General features: G+C 41.4%; 1 protein-coding gene across 6 annotated transcripts in view; it reads left to right on the top strand.

Moving 5' to 3' along the window:
* FARP1 (FERM, ARH/RhoGEF and pleckstrin domain protein 1) overlaps window positions 1–16,931 on the top strand; it is a 210,400-nt gene that overhangs the window by 131,839 nt on the left and 61,630 nt on the right. For all 6 annotated transcript variants that reach the window (XM_069802435.1, XM_069802436.1, XM_069802434.1 and 3 more), the window contains exons 3-6: window positions 8,478–8,582; window positions 12,946–12,988; window positions 14,089–14,167; window positions 16,615–16,712. In XM_069802435.1, coding sequence (XP_069658536.1) covers window positions 8,478–8,582; window positions 12,946–12,988; window positions 14,089–14,167; window positions 16,615–16,712 — 325 coding nt within the window. The remainder of the gene's footprint in view (window positions 1–8,477; window positions 8,583–12,945; window positions 12,989–14,088; window positions 14,168–16,614; window positions 16,713–16,931) is intronic.

Below are 16,931 nucleotides of genomic sequence, written 5' to 3'. Positions count from 1 at the left end.
CCATTTTTCTTAAGTGCTGATTTGCCAAGTTATTTGTTTCAGGTTGTGAGGAAAGCACTGTTTAATGCATCTGCCCTGCAATTCACTCCAAGATCTGAAATTCATGACGGGCTGGCTCTGGTTCTTGCAAGTCATCACCATTCAGTGTCAAGGCTCTGAAACTGGGATGTCGTGCCGATGATATGCTTCAGAAAGGAAAGCAGTCTCTTCCAGCAGTGGATGTTTGCCTTGCTAATGGGATAAAGAACAGCCACAAACCACTTTTTAGTTTTGCTAGTAAAATTAGGCAGAGGTGACTCGGCTTTTGTAGGAGCTAATTTAGGGAGTAAGAGGACATATTTTTAGTAAGTTTTCTCATTGTTCTTTTAATGCCTCATTTTTCTTGTCCACACTGTGCATTTGAAATGATGTTCAAAGACAGTAATTTTGTTTTAGTAACAGTGGCTCTGGGAAGAGTCTCCTGCTGAAAGTCACCAAGAACTGAATGGTTGGTGTGTGAAATTTTGCAGCCTTAAACAGTTGCTTAAAAGACTCGCTCTGCCACTACTGATTTCCCGCAAATATTTTACACCTATCTGAAGGAAGTTAGCAGTGATGGTTGTACTACAAGAAACAAGGTTCGTTTTTGGTTTTTTTTTTTCAGGCGGACTAATTAGCTTGTGCAGAGACCTGTTGCTGCAGTTTGATGGTTTTGGGGGTTAGGGTTTTTGGGGAGTTACTGAGATCAGCATTTGCATTTCATGTGAAGGCATGCATTGTCCCCATCCGGACAATTTCTCAGAGGATTGTTAGGCAGACAACAATGAAGTTTTTCAGCTGAATTCGTTAGCAGAGGCGATCAGAGCATCCTATTTAAGTTGATAAAATGATTTTTAGGTGCATGCGTGTCAAATGTAGGGTTTTTAAATAAGTACAGCAAAGTTAAGGTCCATTGTACTTTCAAACTGAGAGTTAGATGTCAGCTAGTTAAAATGCTGTAAATACAGCTAAAGGAACCAGTGAACTGGGAAACTAATCATAAAGTGTTTTGTTAATGCTTTTCACTATGAATAACATTTTGTGATAAACAGATGTGTACTTAGACTACAGTGATCAAAGGCTTGATGGTTTTTGGTCTCTAGGGTTTATGGTGTTTAGCTGATGAGCCGTTCCAGATTTCCTTTGGCATTGATGACAGTGGGATGGATGTGTGAAGTAAACTCTCCCGTGGGATTTTGTCCCTACAGCTACCCAAGGAGGAAATTCTCCGGACTACAAGAATCTGCCTCTTTCTTCCCCTTTCTTCTTCTTTACAAAGGGCTTCACTAGCTTTGTGGTGGTTGCTGCTGGCTCTGCAGTAACAAACCCCTTGTCAACTAGAAATTAGACTAATGTAAAGGTGGGAAATAAAATCAGTATTAATATCAGTTTGCATTTGTAAGAACTGTAAAGAAATCAAATGATTGGGTTTTTACACCTGAAGATGACAGGTTGGTCAGCAGTATGAAAGGCTCAGTTCTGAAGGTGCCCAGCCCATCTCTTCTCCTTTTTTATTTCCTCACTTGCACATTGAAATGGCATATATAATACAGTGTGGGTGGTATTTGCCCATTAAGTTATAAAGCTATGAGTTTATGAGCCAAGTGAAAAGAGACCAAGCAGAGCCTCCAATTCCAGTAGCTTTACTGTAATTATGGAGATGTACAGTTAACTGAGGATTTACTGTAGCTGAATTTTGTATTAGTCTGACTCTGCTGTAAGAAAAAGTTTAAACAAGCACTACGGAGAATAGCCTCAGCATAAAACTTTACATTAGCTTTCCTAGATAATCTTTTTCTTTTTCCTTCCACACTCTTTAACTATTAAAGAGGATTATTTAGTTATTTCTTTTCCATACAAGTGTTTAATTTTCACCTGAATTTTACTGGCTATTTCTAGTAAAGTTGATTCTGGGCATTGGAAGAGAGTTTAAAGTCTAGTCAGAGCAATCCTTCTGCTTTTGCCTATTTTAGAAAATATTTTGACATAATCCAGTTTGTTGTGATCAGAAAGCCAGCAGCATGGTTACAATAACAAACCACTGTATGTTCAAATGTAGAGAATTGCAAGTTCTTTTGGAGACCGCGCTGGAAATGCAAGTGAATGAGATGGTTATTAAAATCCTTCTCTTTGTATTTTTGCCTCTACAATTGTTTGTTGTGTTGATTTTTTTTGGTTGGCAATCACATACCTTAAAATAGTAATTTTTGAAGTCATCTTGTTTGTTGTAGCTGACAGGTGGGGGGAAAAAGTGTAACTTCGCTGCTACATTTTTTTTAAGGGCAGGTATTTGGAGTAAAACACACCTGAAGTAAAAAGCACCATATCGTACAATCACACTGTTTTAAAAAGCTGCCACCACCACCAAAATCGACCGAAGGGTAAAACTGTACGTCAGAGACTATGGAAGGCAAGGACTGGCATTAAAGGGAATACAGCTTATGTGCTGAGTGTAAAGTGGAAAGGCAGTCCACTAAAACCTTGAAAGAAAGGAACACTAAATAGTCTTATTGTACATGCACAGCAGATGATCAATCACTTGTTTTTAAGGCAGTATAAGAGACTTATTCTGTTACTGTATTTGGCCTTGATCCTGCCTTTGATGGTATGCGTGCAGTCTGTGCAAAAGCATGTGGGATACATGCCAGGAGTGGAGCCTTCAACTACATTCAAATGGAAAATATCTTAAAAGGAATGAGGCCCCTTTAGGTTATGATGAGAATTTGCCTCTTCACCCCATTTGGAGGGAGGGTGTAGGATACCTGGTGGCTGTAGGTACTGGGTGGGGATCTGCATGCTTAAAAGTAGTGGGAGTGTGTGGCTGCTCTGTTTAAAGGTGTCACTTCTCCTCTTTGCTTTCATGTAGTATGTAGGGGTGACAATCATGCTTCTTCCAACACTTCCAAACTACCCAGTCTAAGCTGAACAGCAAAGTAAAAACTAGGAAGCCCAGGTCTAACGGCTATCTTTATAGTCTAGAGCTATTTTTATAGTCATCTAATCCTTCCTATAGGATTAACACCTACACTTTGAAAGGGAGGAGAGGAGAAAAAGGGCAGAGGATTGCCAAGTGTCTTGGCGGTGTTAGGTCCAGAGCAGCAACACTCAGACCAGTGCTTCTTGCTTTTAATCCCACCCTTCGAGCAATAGACTTTTGCTTAAAATGAATTATGCATTTCATTTTATGCCAGAAAGGAGAACTCTTTAAAACATGAAATTTGTCTTCGGATGCTGACAGCATTGTTCTCCTGTGAGTAGTTTTCAAGCCTTCTTTGAAGTATAAATTTCTGGCAGGGATATTTGTTTAAGAACCCTGTTGCTCAATCTCATCTTTGAGGTTATTTTTATACTATTTGCTTATCATGAGCACTTGTTAGTTGGTTTTCTTTCCTTTCACAGCTGTAGATACATATATAATCTTAATTTTTAACAGCTTTGAATAACTGAGAAAATTTATGCTGTTAAGAATGTGGGGTTGTTATTTTTGGTATTGATTACGACTGTATATGACTTCAGAAATAGTAATGAAAATACTGGATGAAGTTTTCATTATCATCTCAATGCAGTTGTTAAACTGGAGTATAAAAATAATTTGGGAATCAGACTGATCTGAAGTACAAGGGGTTTTCTGGGTGATTACCTGCGAAAGAACAACTAAAATTTCAAACTGTGTTTAGTTGACTGGACAGATAAAAAATGGTAAAATCCCTATTTGATCCTAAACAGACACTTTTTGGGGGTAGATGGTTAGTGAAATAATTGCTAAATTAACTGGGTGGTGGGGGAATGTGTTTAAACCCACTTCTTTTAAAGTCCTGGTTATCTTCTGGATACTGCTATGTGCTTTTCTTTTTTTAAAAAAAAAAATCTGTATTGCAGTCTGTGCCAAAGAATGGCCTAGACAAGTATGTGGAGGGAGATTTTTTTAAATGATTGGCAGTTGCTAGAACATGAAAGAATTGTTGAACCTATTAAAATATTCACCATTGGAAGATGATAAGCAACATCCTGTTTTGGATTTCGGTGCAGGTAGAGGGAGAGTGAATTGAGTAGGACTGAAATAATGAGCAGACAGCAAATGTTGAATGCATAATGCGTAAAGCAGGCTACTTTGACTGGGTACCTTCATAGCTTGCAGCTAAATGTGGTGATGCACATTATTCATAATTTAGAAGTTAGTGGCCTGACGTTCCCTGAAAATGTAAAGTGACTTTTAAAATGTGATTTCACAGAGCTAAATGAAAGGCCAGTTCAAAATGCATTAAGCAGTAAGGATGTGTAGCTGGAAATCAGTGAGCTTCTTTTCACAGCAATAAATTTATAATGTTATTTTGGTGTAACTAAATACCACCTCAGGAGAATAATAGTAATTCCCTGCTGCCAGTATGGCTGGGATTCACCTCATCTAATATGAACCCTGTAACACAGGTGCCTGGGCTCCTTGTCATCAAGTGTAAAAGAGTACAGCTGTATTGCTAAGGAAAAGTTTGTTGCCAGTGTGCTCAGATGGCTGTTTTGGGGTAGGAAGAATTGCCCTCTGGAGCTGCAGTATTTCTTCACGGATTATACAAGAATCTGGCTGTGGACAGAAACAGGAGCAGGGGACTGCCGCCCACTGCAGCTGTTTCCCAGCTCCTGGGTGTTGCATGTGACCTTCTCCCAATTGTGTTCCACCAGTATACCGTACCCTCCTGGTTCTCTCCCTCGCTGCCTTCCAGTGTGGCGTCTGTGGTAGCGGACATTCTGGAGGTATAGTCTCACCACCAGCCGTCGTTGTGGCAGCTTCCACGTCAACGTCCCACTCGCGTGCCTCGTCCTCCTCCTTTGATCTTCACCTTTGGCTCGGTTCTTTCCCTCCCTGGTGCGGGCTCTCATTCGATGATGCTCAGGAAGAGCAGGAGATCGGTCTCCTGCCTCTCCTTCCCCATGTCCTCCACGTTTGGCCACACTGATGGCCTTCCCTCATTCCAGCGTATGAGGCTTCCGCGATGGTCCTGTAATAGGCCGGTGCTTTCTGACTGCAGCAGGGAAAGGCCCTCCTGTAGCGCAGCCTTTCCCCACCCTCTGTGACCTTACATGCATGCGTAGATATTTTGGGGGGCTCGTGGCCCCCCGTGGATCAGACCGGCGCTGGTGTGGTGCAAGGAAAGCGGCCAAATTCTGGCTCGTGGGACGTGGGTGCACCCGCAGTCCTGTGGGATGGGAGCCGATGAAGCTTGCCTAGCGCTTGTCGTCCGAGGCATGGCAGCAGGGCTGTGCTTGGAAAATGCCTTCGAAGTTCTGTGGAAAACTCGTGTTGTCCCGTAGGCCTTGTAACCACGTTCAAGTCAGACGTGACTGTTGGCTACAGATGATGTCATCGGTGCGGCGCACTCGTTCCTGAATGCTTCCTCTGTCAGCTCGTGTTTGCTGTGCCCTGACTGACTGCTGGTTTGCTTCCATACCCAGTGGACTGAGATTTTAATTTATTGTGTTTAAATTTTTTAGTAGGGATGTCATGGAACGGCACTGAATCGACGTCTCTGAGACCTGAGAGTTCTTGCTTGTGTGGATGTTGTACTTCTTCTGGTCCTGCAAGACCAGACTGTCATCAGGCTTTAAATCTCAGCAGATTTTATATGTACAGTGTTTCCCTTGAATAAACCGTCAGATTTTATTTTGAGGTAGACTGATCAAAGCGAAGACGAGTTTAGAATAATAATCTTATTTACCAATACTTGAGTAAGAAGCATTTCATGTTACCAAGGCACGCTCCAGAGAAAACGCCAAGTGACATAAATGCCACAAGACTGCCGTTCCGTTGTCTAAATGCCTGTAAGAGAAAAACTTTATGAGAACACTCAGCAGGTTTTAATCAGATGCTCTTACTCATGGTCTGAGATCAGACAGGCTTGCTCTCCTCAGCTAACCTTGGGCGGTGTGGTAACACAGGTGGGCTCTCTGCCGTCTTTCCTGTTGGTCAAAAATCTCCACGCTTTTTTTCCCTGGCAGGAACGATGAAGTTTGGTCTTTGTCAGACAGGAGTCCATCAGGTACTTTTAGTAAGACGTATACATACATATGCACGGGCATGTTTCCATTTTGCTGGTTGTGCATGAGGATGAAAGCAAATGTCCTCTGCCTCTTGCTGCAAGGGTGGCTGATAAACACGTCCTTCCACTCTCTAGTGGCCCCAGCCAAACTGTGGAGGCCTGAGACTAGTCTGGGAGCAGGAACATTTGCCTGAAGTTTCCAAACCATTTGTAGGTGTATTTTCAGAGCAGTAAACTCATACTGTTAATACGCTCAGTCTAATGTCTTTTAATATTATTCCGTTGCCTCCAATGCAATGCACTTACTGGGAAGCTCTTTCATTAAGAGATGATGTACGTTTGGATGTGCCTACATACAGCGACAGATGGAGCGGAAAATACGGGAAGCTTTTTGTTAAAACTGACACACAAGGTGTGATGGCCGGTGCAGGCTGGGCAGTGGTCATTGGGGATGCTTTCGGTTTAGTGAAGCTGGAGAACATGAAGTGAGTGTATTCAAATATATTTGCACTTCAGACTTATTTTGGGTGGCCTTACATCAGATCAAAAGTGCTCTGGCTAGAAAAATAGATGTCTGTCTTCGTCGCCTTCTCTGTATCCTCTTATTTGGCATTTTGGTGTGAATTACTTTAGTTACTGTGAGGTTGGTTATGACGAATGCTTAAAAAAAATCAGTACTTCTATCTGCAATTGTTCTTGATGTGTTTTCTGACAGTATTCATGAGGCTAATGTTTGCTACAGCTAACGTTAACAAACAGTTAATAAAAGAATCTAAGTGAACATTGCTTCCTGGTGGCATGTGTCTGTTAGAGGCACTGGGAATATGTTGGGCAAAAACCTGCTCAGCAAGTTCCTGGGGAGGTGAGCTTGGCTTTTCCCTTCTGACTTTCAAAACCAGCCAGCGTTGAAGGGTTCGGTCATCGTGTCCTGCATCACCGGGGTGGCAGCGCCGCGGTGGTGGCACGCATATCCTGTGCCTTCCCTAGAAAAACATTGTCCTTTTAATTCCTCTGGTGTAAGCCTTGCTGCTGGGTATTTACTTTTCATGATTCATATTGGACAACGTTAGATAAATCACCTTTGGAAAGAAAGATGCTTTGTAATTTGGCTTGTGGCTGAAAAACAGGTATTACCCTGGGTGGAAAAAACCCGGGGATTTATGTTTTGGTATCCCAGTGAAACAGAGACCAAACTGTGTAGTGACACAGCTGGGAGGTGGACTGAGCAGCTGCCCGCTCGCAAATAACCTGTTGGTACTGGGACTGCCTGGAGATGCCAGGACCTGGGCTCGGGCTCAGGTTTGAGACAGGTCGGCCAGACTGCCCGCCTCTAATGGTTTTCTTTTCTTTGCTCGGTTACTGCTGTTTTATTTTGCTCTAGTAATTATATACTGGGCAGAAAGGGAAAGGGCTCAATCTGTAGGCTGAGTGTAAGGGCACTTGTCTGGGGTGTGATGGGTCTCTTGTAATGGTGGAGTTTGTGCAGTTTAATGGATTATTATTTGCTCTGAAGTGAGTGGAGATCTGTGTTTCGGAGCCTCTTGAGTTAAAATAGGTGCATTTGTCCAAGGAACAAAAATATTTGATTTCAGCGATTGGCCTTTTTATACAGAAACAGTGGGTTTTTTGCTGAAGACTTGCTGGTGAGCTGTAATTTACAGTATTTGCTGCAGGTGTGGATTTAACTGCTGTGCTGAGGAGAAGAATCCTTACAATCAGCAAAGCGGTGGCTCTGGGAGCTAATAATGGGCTAGAACATCTGGTCTTTATTGGGGGAAGACTTTCAGTGTGTGGAAGGAAATGCTTGCACTTGACTCCTCCAAATTACTCAACAACCCAGTTAGGGCAGCACAGATGGACCTTGACCAGCCTCAGTGCCTCACAGCAGGAGGCTCGGGTTAAGCCCATATGAAGTCAGAACCCTGGGCTTGAGCCTGTTGTGTATCAAGCGGCGTCAAACAAACCCTCAGACCCTTATGTTTTGTATGACAGGTCTGTTGGTGAACGTTTTGGTTTCAGTATGTTGTACACGGATGTACATAGCCCCACCTGACGTGGCTTGAAAGGCCATGGGATGAAATAGCTAACTTGTGACACTCACAGTAGAAATTAGCCTCGACAGACATAAGAAAACTATATCCCAAGTCCCCCTCTTCTACGTCTTTTATTTCATGGTATTTTTCCCTCAAAAATAAAAATACAGTAAAGATGGATTCTGAGCTGCCATCCAGGGATGGATGGATATTTTCTGTAGCTTTAAAACTAGTGTAATTATTGTCAGCTGCCCTGTGGGTGTGATTGGAATATCCACTGATTTTGTAAACTGTTTTGACAGTGGTGTTTGCTGGACAATTTCTTAGCATAATAATTTTTCTGCCACTAATTAAAAGCATCTTTGTAACCCTAGGCTTTGTTTTCTTCTTACAGCAAAGAGCTCCAGGGAAAGTTTTGCATGATGCTGTTTGCAACCACCTGAACCTTGTTGAAGGCGACTATTTTGGCCTTGAATTTCCAGATCATAAAAAGATGATGGTATGTAAAAGGATTAATTTTCAGCTGGTTTTCATCTACATACACACTGTATTCTCTCCTTCTGCTCCTTACTTATGAGGTATATTTAATCCTTAGTCTCCAAAAGAAAAAAGGACTTTTTAAAAAAAATGTTCTTGCTTGCTGGAATTGAAGAAATGTTTTTAAAACCTGATTACTCCTGTCAGATTTCATCTGTGTTGAAAGTAACAGCCAATTCAGGCACAACTTGGAAAAGCATTTTATCTTTATAAGTTGCAGTAGAGAAGCCAAAGACTTGACTGTTGCAGAGTCTCAACTCTGATTTTACAGTCCTGCTTAATGTGGAGTGCAGAAATAATCTTTCTCTGCAGACAGAGAAGTTGCAATGATTGTGACACAGTTCCATGAAAAATGTTGTGGGGCAAGAAGATGGATAGATAAAATATAACAAGGTTAATAAAAAAGAAAACAAAACCAAAAAACCCAAATAAATTGATGGAAGTCCTGTCTGGGGAGCTGTGTGGCACATGCCGGTGCCCTGGTCCTGATACTTCGGACTCTGAAACAGCCAGGGGCTGCTGGCAACATTCAGGCATTGCACTAATACTTCTAGGGTGGAAACAGTATCATGTAGCAGAGAAAGCCAAAGGCTAATGACTTCTCAGCCTCTAATGACTTTCTTTCTGAAGTTTGTTTTACTTTAGACTTACTGTGTGACCTGCTGGCATGTGTGCTAGTTATCTGGATTGTTTGACCAGTACATTCTGGTGTGTACTGGATTTCTTGCCTGTTTAGTGAATTCTGCACTAGTAGCCTGGCTGACCTGAAGGAGACGACTTGGGGCAATTAGAAAAAAAATAAATAATCTATTTTCTGTCAATCTATATAAAATTTCTGTAAGGAGCAATATTTCTTACCAAAAGAGGATTTATCTGCTGCTGCATTAATCTGTTGTCATGCCTTAGTGCAGGTTTACATAGACATTAGAACTGAAGACTAGTGGTCATAATGCTTTAGGCTAACTATAATTAAAGAGGAAATTTTTAAAAACGGACATAGGTCTTTAAAAGTGATCTGCTTCACAGTTTGCTCCTGGATTTACATGAAACACGGTTTACTAGAAAGTTTCATATTCTGCCAGATATGCTTGGTTAATGCTTTAGGTAACTTGAGAGAGAGCTGAACACAACTCTTCAAAACAGTGCAACTGTACAGTACTATTACAACAGAGGGTTGATGTAGCCATGTTAATAATGACATACTGATGTTCCTGATGTATATATGTATGTAAAGCTGAAACAAATCCCAATGTCTTGTGTATATATGGTTCCTTTTCAGTTTTCTAGAAAATAGAGAAGGTCATTTGATTGACCTTCTCTACTTCACAGGTCATTAAGTTTCAAATAGATGACCCTCTGTGTTTTGCTCAGAGACCTGAAGTAAACTAACAGTTTTCAGTCTTGTGAAAACAAAATGGTTTATTTGCTTGAGGCAGAACACAGGAGAGATTGAGGTGCTGCCAGTGCCTGAGGCCCTTGCAGTGGCAGGAACTGACTGGCTGGAAATATGTCCAGACGATCACAGTGGGGGAGCCAGGACTCTGATGAAGAAGGTGGTGGAGAAAACCCCCTAAAGGCTATTGCCAGTTTGACCTGAAGGAAGATGCCTCCATGTGTCGAGCATGGTAATTTACCTGGCACCTACTCTTGCAAAAGGAAATACTAGCTAAGTACCTGAGACCACCTGTCCATGTACCTGCTGGTTGTTCCAGTCTTTGCTTCTGAAGAAGGGGGAGATCCCCAAATCTTGCCTACTCGAGTCAGCTGTGCCCCAAGAATGGTGAGATTCAGGGGAAGTAACAACTTCAACCACCTAAAAGCAACTCACAGAAACTCTGAAGAAGGAGATTTGATTATGAATTGTTGTTTCAATGGGGAGCAGCACTCTGAGAGTAATATTTACACTTAAATTATAGTAACCATTTTATATGATGCAGTTGAGGTGAATGTTCCTGTGGGATTTAAAACTTTCTGAGCTTCATAATGGCCATAATGTAGAACTCAAGCATTGTGCAAATAAAATAAATTGCAGTTAATGGTGTGTCTGAGAAATAAACCACACATGTGTATTTTACATTCATATCATCTGAAGAGAATGAGTTGCTTTTCCAATGTAGAGTGCAATTTAAAAGGAAAAACAAATATTTAGAGCATATTTGTTTGGATGTAATCATATGTACATGAAGTCATGTATTCACAGTTCAGCTGTGTTTGTTTCAACATGCAAGGCTCCAGACCTCATATCTGACATAATGACAGTTGTATGTCAAGATGCCTGGCAGCTGTATACATTTAAGTGTGCTGTGCTTGCAGCAGACAAGATCTGCATGGGAGATGAATGTGGAGGTCTGAGGGCTGTACTTCCTGCTGGGGTTTCACAGAGTTTCATCACACTTGATGTCTGTGCCAGTTCTCCAGCTGCTGCAATCCGGTCACTATCACAGAATGCCAGACTTTGTTTAAAAAATAAATAATCTGGCCTTTGTAGTTCCAGGGAAAATTGAAAACATGAATCTTAATTGAATCCTCACATAATTTTTCATTTCCAGTTTATAAACCAGTCTCAGATTGGCTGTGTTTAGGTACAGCGTGGGAGTTGCTTGATGCGTAAGTTTTTGTTTGCTTGGGTTTGGTGGTAATGGTAAGGTCTTCATTTTGCTCCACCTTTCTCCCTACACACGTTCAATACGCACATTTCTAGTATCCAGCAGTCTGGTCAAGGATATTATAACTTGCTTGTAGGATGATTGGGAAAGCGGAGAAGGGAACAATACACTTGTGCCCTCATGCTGTATCATAAACTCCCTCTGGAGAGAGAGAATTTTGTTGGTTTGGGGTTGGGGTTGGGTTGGTTTGGTTTGGGGTTTTTTTGGTGTCAAGTAAAATACATTACTCCCATATTCTTGTAAACTGGCTGTTTCATATTCAAGATTATTTTTTTTTCCCACTAAACTTGGCAAAGTCCCTGACCTTTGTTGCAGATTATGCACATGCCAACTTTCTGAAACAAAACAGTTTTAAGTTACTGAAATGCCAAAAAGTGTCAGAACCAGTTTAATGTGTAATAAACACTGTGTTCCTATTCTTGGATAACCAAGTTTCTTTAGCCTTTATGAAAAAAAAACCCCAACAAAAAACCCAAACCTTTCATAGGCTGAGAAACATAAAAAGAATTCCATTGAGAAATGTTAGTGGGTGTGAAAGGGCAGGAATGTGAGGTCTTTGCTAATTGGAAGCACTCGTATTAGTAATGATGAAAATAGCAAACAGCATTGGAGCAGTTATAGCAGCAATACAGGCTGTTCCTGTCTGGCTTCTCAGGTGATTTTCTAAAATGGCTATTTTGAGTATGTTTCGGTCTCTGCATAATCTAAAATTATTAAAGGTCAAAGATGTGTTCATTTCAGTACATAGTCTTTTTCTAGAGGAAGACTCAGTTAACTTATTTTTTTAATGGCTTTAACCTTTGTGACGGTTGTAGGATATTCCTCCACAAATTCCAGGCATCTCCAAGGGATGCTCCATGCAATTTAGCGAGATAACAAAATACAAATCTTGGGCATAGGTAGTTACCGGCTAAGGACTGTGAGCTGTCCCACTTCCCTAGGCCCTGCAAGTCATCTGGCTTTTACCTGCTGCATGATTGTCCCTCGGCTTTCTATAACATTTTGCCCAGGCCCTTCTGACTGAGACTGCAGAATGGGGGTTTAGGCTCTGAAAACTGTATTTTCCCCCAGTTGTCTGCCTCACGCCCTTGACCTGAGAGAACGTTCCTCCCCAAGGTGGTGGAGCTCCACATTTATGCCCAGGCCTCACAGTGGGACTCCTCTTGGGTCCCCAAAACCAGGCGGTTGCCACCTTCTCATTTCTCGTTTGCCCAGTGTTCCCAGCTCAAAGGCAAGCACCAGCCCCTTTCACTTGCCTTTCTCAAGATTAATTAGGGTGAGGACCACAATGACAGTATAGCACTGTCTTTTTCTGAATTCCTTGTTTCGGTTGTTCTTTCCACAACGCGAATGGTTCCTGACTAAACGTGCTGTGATTGTTGGTATCCGAGACAAGGGAGGGGGAGATTTCCTCACTGTTTCCCAGCTCTCTGAATCTGTACTGCTCCAAAACCTGTGCCGCAGTGACAACCCATTAACAGTGCTGTTTCTGAGCATCTTCCAGAGTTTGGGGGAGAAAACCCACTACGTATAATTAGGGAGAGCATGACGACCACACTGGAAAAAAATAACTGATAATCGAAGTAGAGCAATGAAAAATGCTCCTCTGCGAGCAGTGGTTTGTTCAGAGATGATAACACCACCGTCTTTTGTTTTCAGGTGTGGCTTGATCTTTTGAAGCCTGTTATGAAACAGATTAGAAGTAAGTACTTCCTTGCTGTCATTTATTTTGTCAGTCTGAGAGTACTTGAATAAATTAGGACTCTGTCAGTTGGGATCTTTATCTTCTCAACTTTCTTCACTGAATTTTATTTGGCTTATTTTTTATTTCTCGTCTGTCCTTAAAAGATGTACTGTGAAATTATGTCACATGAACGTATGAAGGGGCTGACCCAGTAGGACACTGAGGTTTAGTCAGTCACTAGAAGAGGCAGTGGTGGCAATGGAGGGAACAATTTGGTAGAGAAAAAAGAGTGCAGTAAAAGGAGGATTAAAGGAAGCATACACTGCCAAAAGGTAGGAGTAATCAGGATAAAAGAACGGGAAGACTTTATTTCTGAGAAGGAGCTAGCAAATACATTACAACTGTGTGGTACATTGCTGCAGAACTTGGAACTATCTGAGACCAAGAGGAGGAAACAGGTTGGAATAGGGCCATCAGGGAAAGTTATGGTGGGTGGTAGGAAAAGACAGGAAATTGTAAATAGCCATCAGCTCTGGGAAGAGTAGAAGTGAACAGGAAAAGTTTTGGCGATTTTGTTTCTCTGTCAAATATCAGCAAAGATCTTCGTTTATTGAGCTTTGCCATGGAGATTAAGTTTTCCTAGGTGCCTCTCTGGTCATATTAGTCTGAGTGTATGCTCTGACACCTCTCCCTCTCTTGAGAGAGAGATGCATTGGTCCTTTTGTCACTGATCGTACTTGTAACAAACAGAGCAAATGAGCTGCTGTTAAACAGAAATAGTAATTGCTAGTGGACTTGAAAAATAGAGTGTATTTTAGCTCTCTCCTGTTCTAAAGCAAGGAAAATAGACATAAAGTATTTTATTGGATCAGCTGATGTAATTACTAAAACCAGACTCGGTTTTGGCAGAGTATCGACCAAGTTACTGTTCTCTTTTATTGTGTGTAAATTTTATTGTGCAGTCTCTAAATAGCCTGAATACTAACGAAGGACAGGAGGTTTGCATGTATGTAGGCAGTGCAGGTTCCATGAGTCATCCCTTGTACATCATTCCGTGTAATAAAATTTGGCCAGTGTGTTACTGATGGTTTACTAACTTCCTTTGACATTTCCCCTAGGACCGAAGCACGTTGTTGTAAAATTTGTGGTAAAATTCTTCCCACCTGACCATGCTCAGCTGCAGGAGGAACTGACAAGGTTAGTAGCTGCATGACTTTTTTTTTTTTATTATTAGTAAATCTCTGGTGGGCAGAGGGGAGAACATAGAATTTGAGATGATTGGATGAGGATCGATAGCTGCCTCTTAGTATTAGCTTGATGTTATTTGTCCCAACCTTGAATGCACCTGAAAAATAGGCCCTAAGATTCAGTTGCAGTCTGCGCTGAGAGGTTCTGCAAAGTGCAGGAGTCCTTTGCCTCCTTGGATTTGGGGTCCTGGGAGACCTTCGCTCCCCCCGAGAATAGGCAGTTCAGCAACAGAGTTCTCGAAGCCCCTGTGGCAGTGGTGTTGGAAGGGACCTAAGGCATGTGTTGGCATCCTGGGGCACTCTGCTGAGGGACACGTGTGACTCTGCACCCGCATTTGGGAGAGAGTTGTTGCAGCAGCATTGGACCCTATTTGTATAGCCAATGCAAATGCCAAAGGTTTGCACAGGTGGAAGTGTGACTTCGGAGATGGAGAAACGGAAAGGAGAGGGAATAAAATGGAAAGTAAGAGGAAGGTGGAGAATGATACGCACATATGCAGAAAGAGGTATCTTAAAGGTGTGTTTATTTTCAGTGAATTTTAAAAACTTCATTTTAGCTCTGAATTTCACAGGGCATTGTCATAAAGAGTCAAATTTCTCTGTGAGTAAATGTATATGTGAGGGACCTATTAAGGTTCTTCCTCATTAACAGGTCTTTCCTTTATGGTCAGAAACATTGTTTTGTTGTAGTATTTCTTCACTGCAACTTTTCAACTCTTTTTCCGATCTACTATATTATTATGTTTTAATTACATTTTTCCATTCTGATTCAGTATTTTCACTATTAGTTTTTATTTTCAATCTTCCTACAAGATGAAGTCCTCTTTTACAAAGAGCTCTTGTGTCCTTATGACCTGCTTTATAAAGAACAAGTCCACCTTTGTGACGTTCTGTGTTTATATGTCTTGTTTTATTTTGGTAATAGAGCAATGGAATGGAAAAAAAAAAAGAAATTATTGATATCTCTTGCTGGCCTGGACAGAGAAAAGTAAAATGTGGGGTAGGAAGAAAGAATGTTTACTTGAAAGACTGAGTAAAAACAATAAAGGGCTGAATGGGAACTCACAGTGTGATGTTACTAATGAAACATTTCTGTTTTCAAATAGATATTCTGCGTATCAGTTGCCTAGTATGTGAACTGTAAATTGATTTTTGGGTGATCTCTTTCTGCACCTGGAGACGTGTCTCTGAATCCTAATGACTTTTTGTTGTTGTTAGATTTTAACTGTGTGCGCTAGGGAACTTGAATATATGTACACAGCAATGTGTAGGATGTGAAAGCATATCCACAGGGAACAGCTTCATCACTTGAAGAAGCAGAGAATACAACACTTTTGGGCTATGTTCTTCTACTAGGGTGAATTTTGTATGGGTAGGCAGATGTCTGCAGGTTTCAAAAGGACATTATTTAGATACGCTGTATTATTTCATGTACTGTGTATGTTTCCATACTCCTCAAATCAGCTTGCCCTTTTCATTTAGTTTACCTACATCTCCTCATTCAGAAACTCACTGTTCAAATGAGAGCTTTTCACTGAACCTGTTAAAATCTAGTCTTATTAAAAACTGTTGAGATCCTAGTATGAGTTCTCCAGAGGAGCTGCAGTCTTTGGAAGGCTTGTTAAGGTGTCTGACCAGTTCAGATTTCATACCAACTGTAGGAGAAATGCCCACTGCTAGCTCATTTTTTTTCTAGGGAAGTATTTGATGCTGCGTGGAGGTAAGCAATTTCAATTCCTGTTGAAGCTAAAAGAAATTTAAATGTTGAAATAATGTCATGGACCCGTGTTGTCTCTGCACTTAAACTGTTGATGTAGACTTGCCCTACGTGGCTGAGATGGTTTGGAGACGATGTTAAAAATGGCTGGTGCACAGGCGGTGCAGGTAATGGGGCCACGAAAGTATCAGAGCTAGCTAGAGTTGTTTGATCAAGATCTTGCTCCTTGTTTCCAGGTGAGTATCAAGGTGGAAGTTTAGAGTTCTCCTTCTATTCTACAAGAACTAACTGATAACTCTAAATCACTGGTTTATCTGGCATTTCTTCATAGTTACAAGCAGCTCCATTATCTAGTGCTGCTTGCTGTGCGGTTGCTGAGCACTTAATAGCTGTCACATTTGCTTCCACTGTCATATCTCATTACTCTGGTTCCAAGGGAGGGAAGGAGCGAGAAAGAGAGAGATATCTTAGTTCTGCAAAGCAGCCATCATGTAAGACTCCAAAGGCTGTAATACAGTATCTGTTATATTTCATTTAGCCTCTAAACTTAGGAAATTCAGATCATTTCTGTGGCTTAAAAAAGTGAAAGGAACATGTAGTCAAAACCAGAGTTGGCGTTGAAATACTTTCCCCTCTTTACCCTCATGCTTTGTGTAACTCTGTTCACTTTTGTTTTGCAGGTACCTATTTGCATTGCAAGTGAAGCAGGACCTGGCACAGGGAAGGCTAACGTGTAATGATACCAGCACTGCCCTCTTAATCTCGCACATAGTACAGTGTAAGTTCCCTTTTTTCTTCTTTCCAGGAGGATAAACAGGATGATTGGCTGGACATGCTTTGCTGGGTTACCTGTTAGTAGCTGCCATGGGGACAGATTTAAGCCATATGGACAATTTATTGTATTTCTCTATAATGGCGTTCAAATACAGATAATTTACTCTTTCAATTAAAGAAGAGCTCCTGGACACTGGATTTGCATTTTTTAAAGCACTGCATT

The sequence above is a fragment of the Haliaeetus albicilla genome, chromosome 15 (genome assembly GCF_947461875.1).
Source record: "Haliaeetus albicilla chromosome 15, bHalAlb1.1, whole genome shotgun sequence".
Taxonomy (NCBI): domain Eukaryota; kingdom Metazoa; phylum Chordata; class Aves; order Accipitriformes; family Accipitridae; genus Haliaeetus; species Haliaeetus albicilla.
This window is presented reverse-complemented; position numbering and strand designations above follow the sequence as displayed.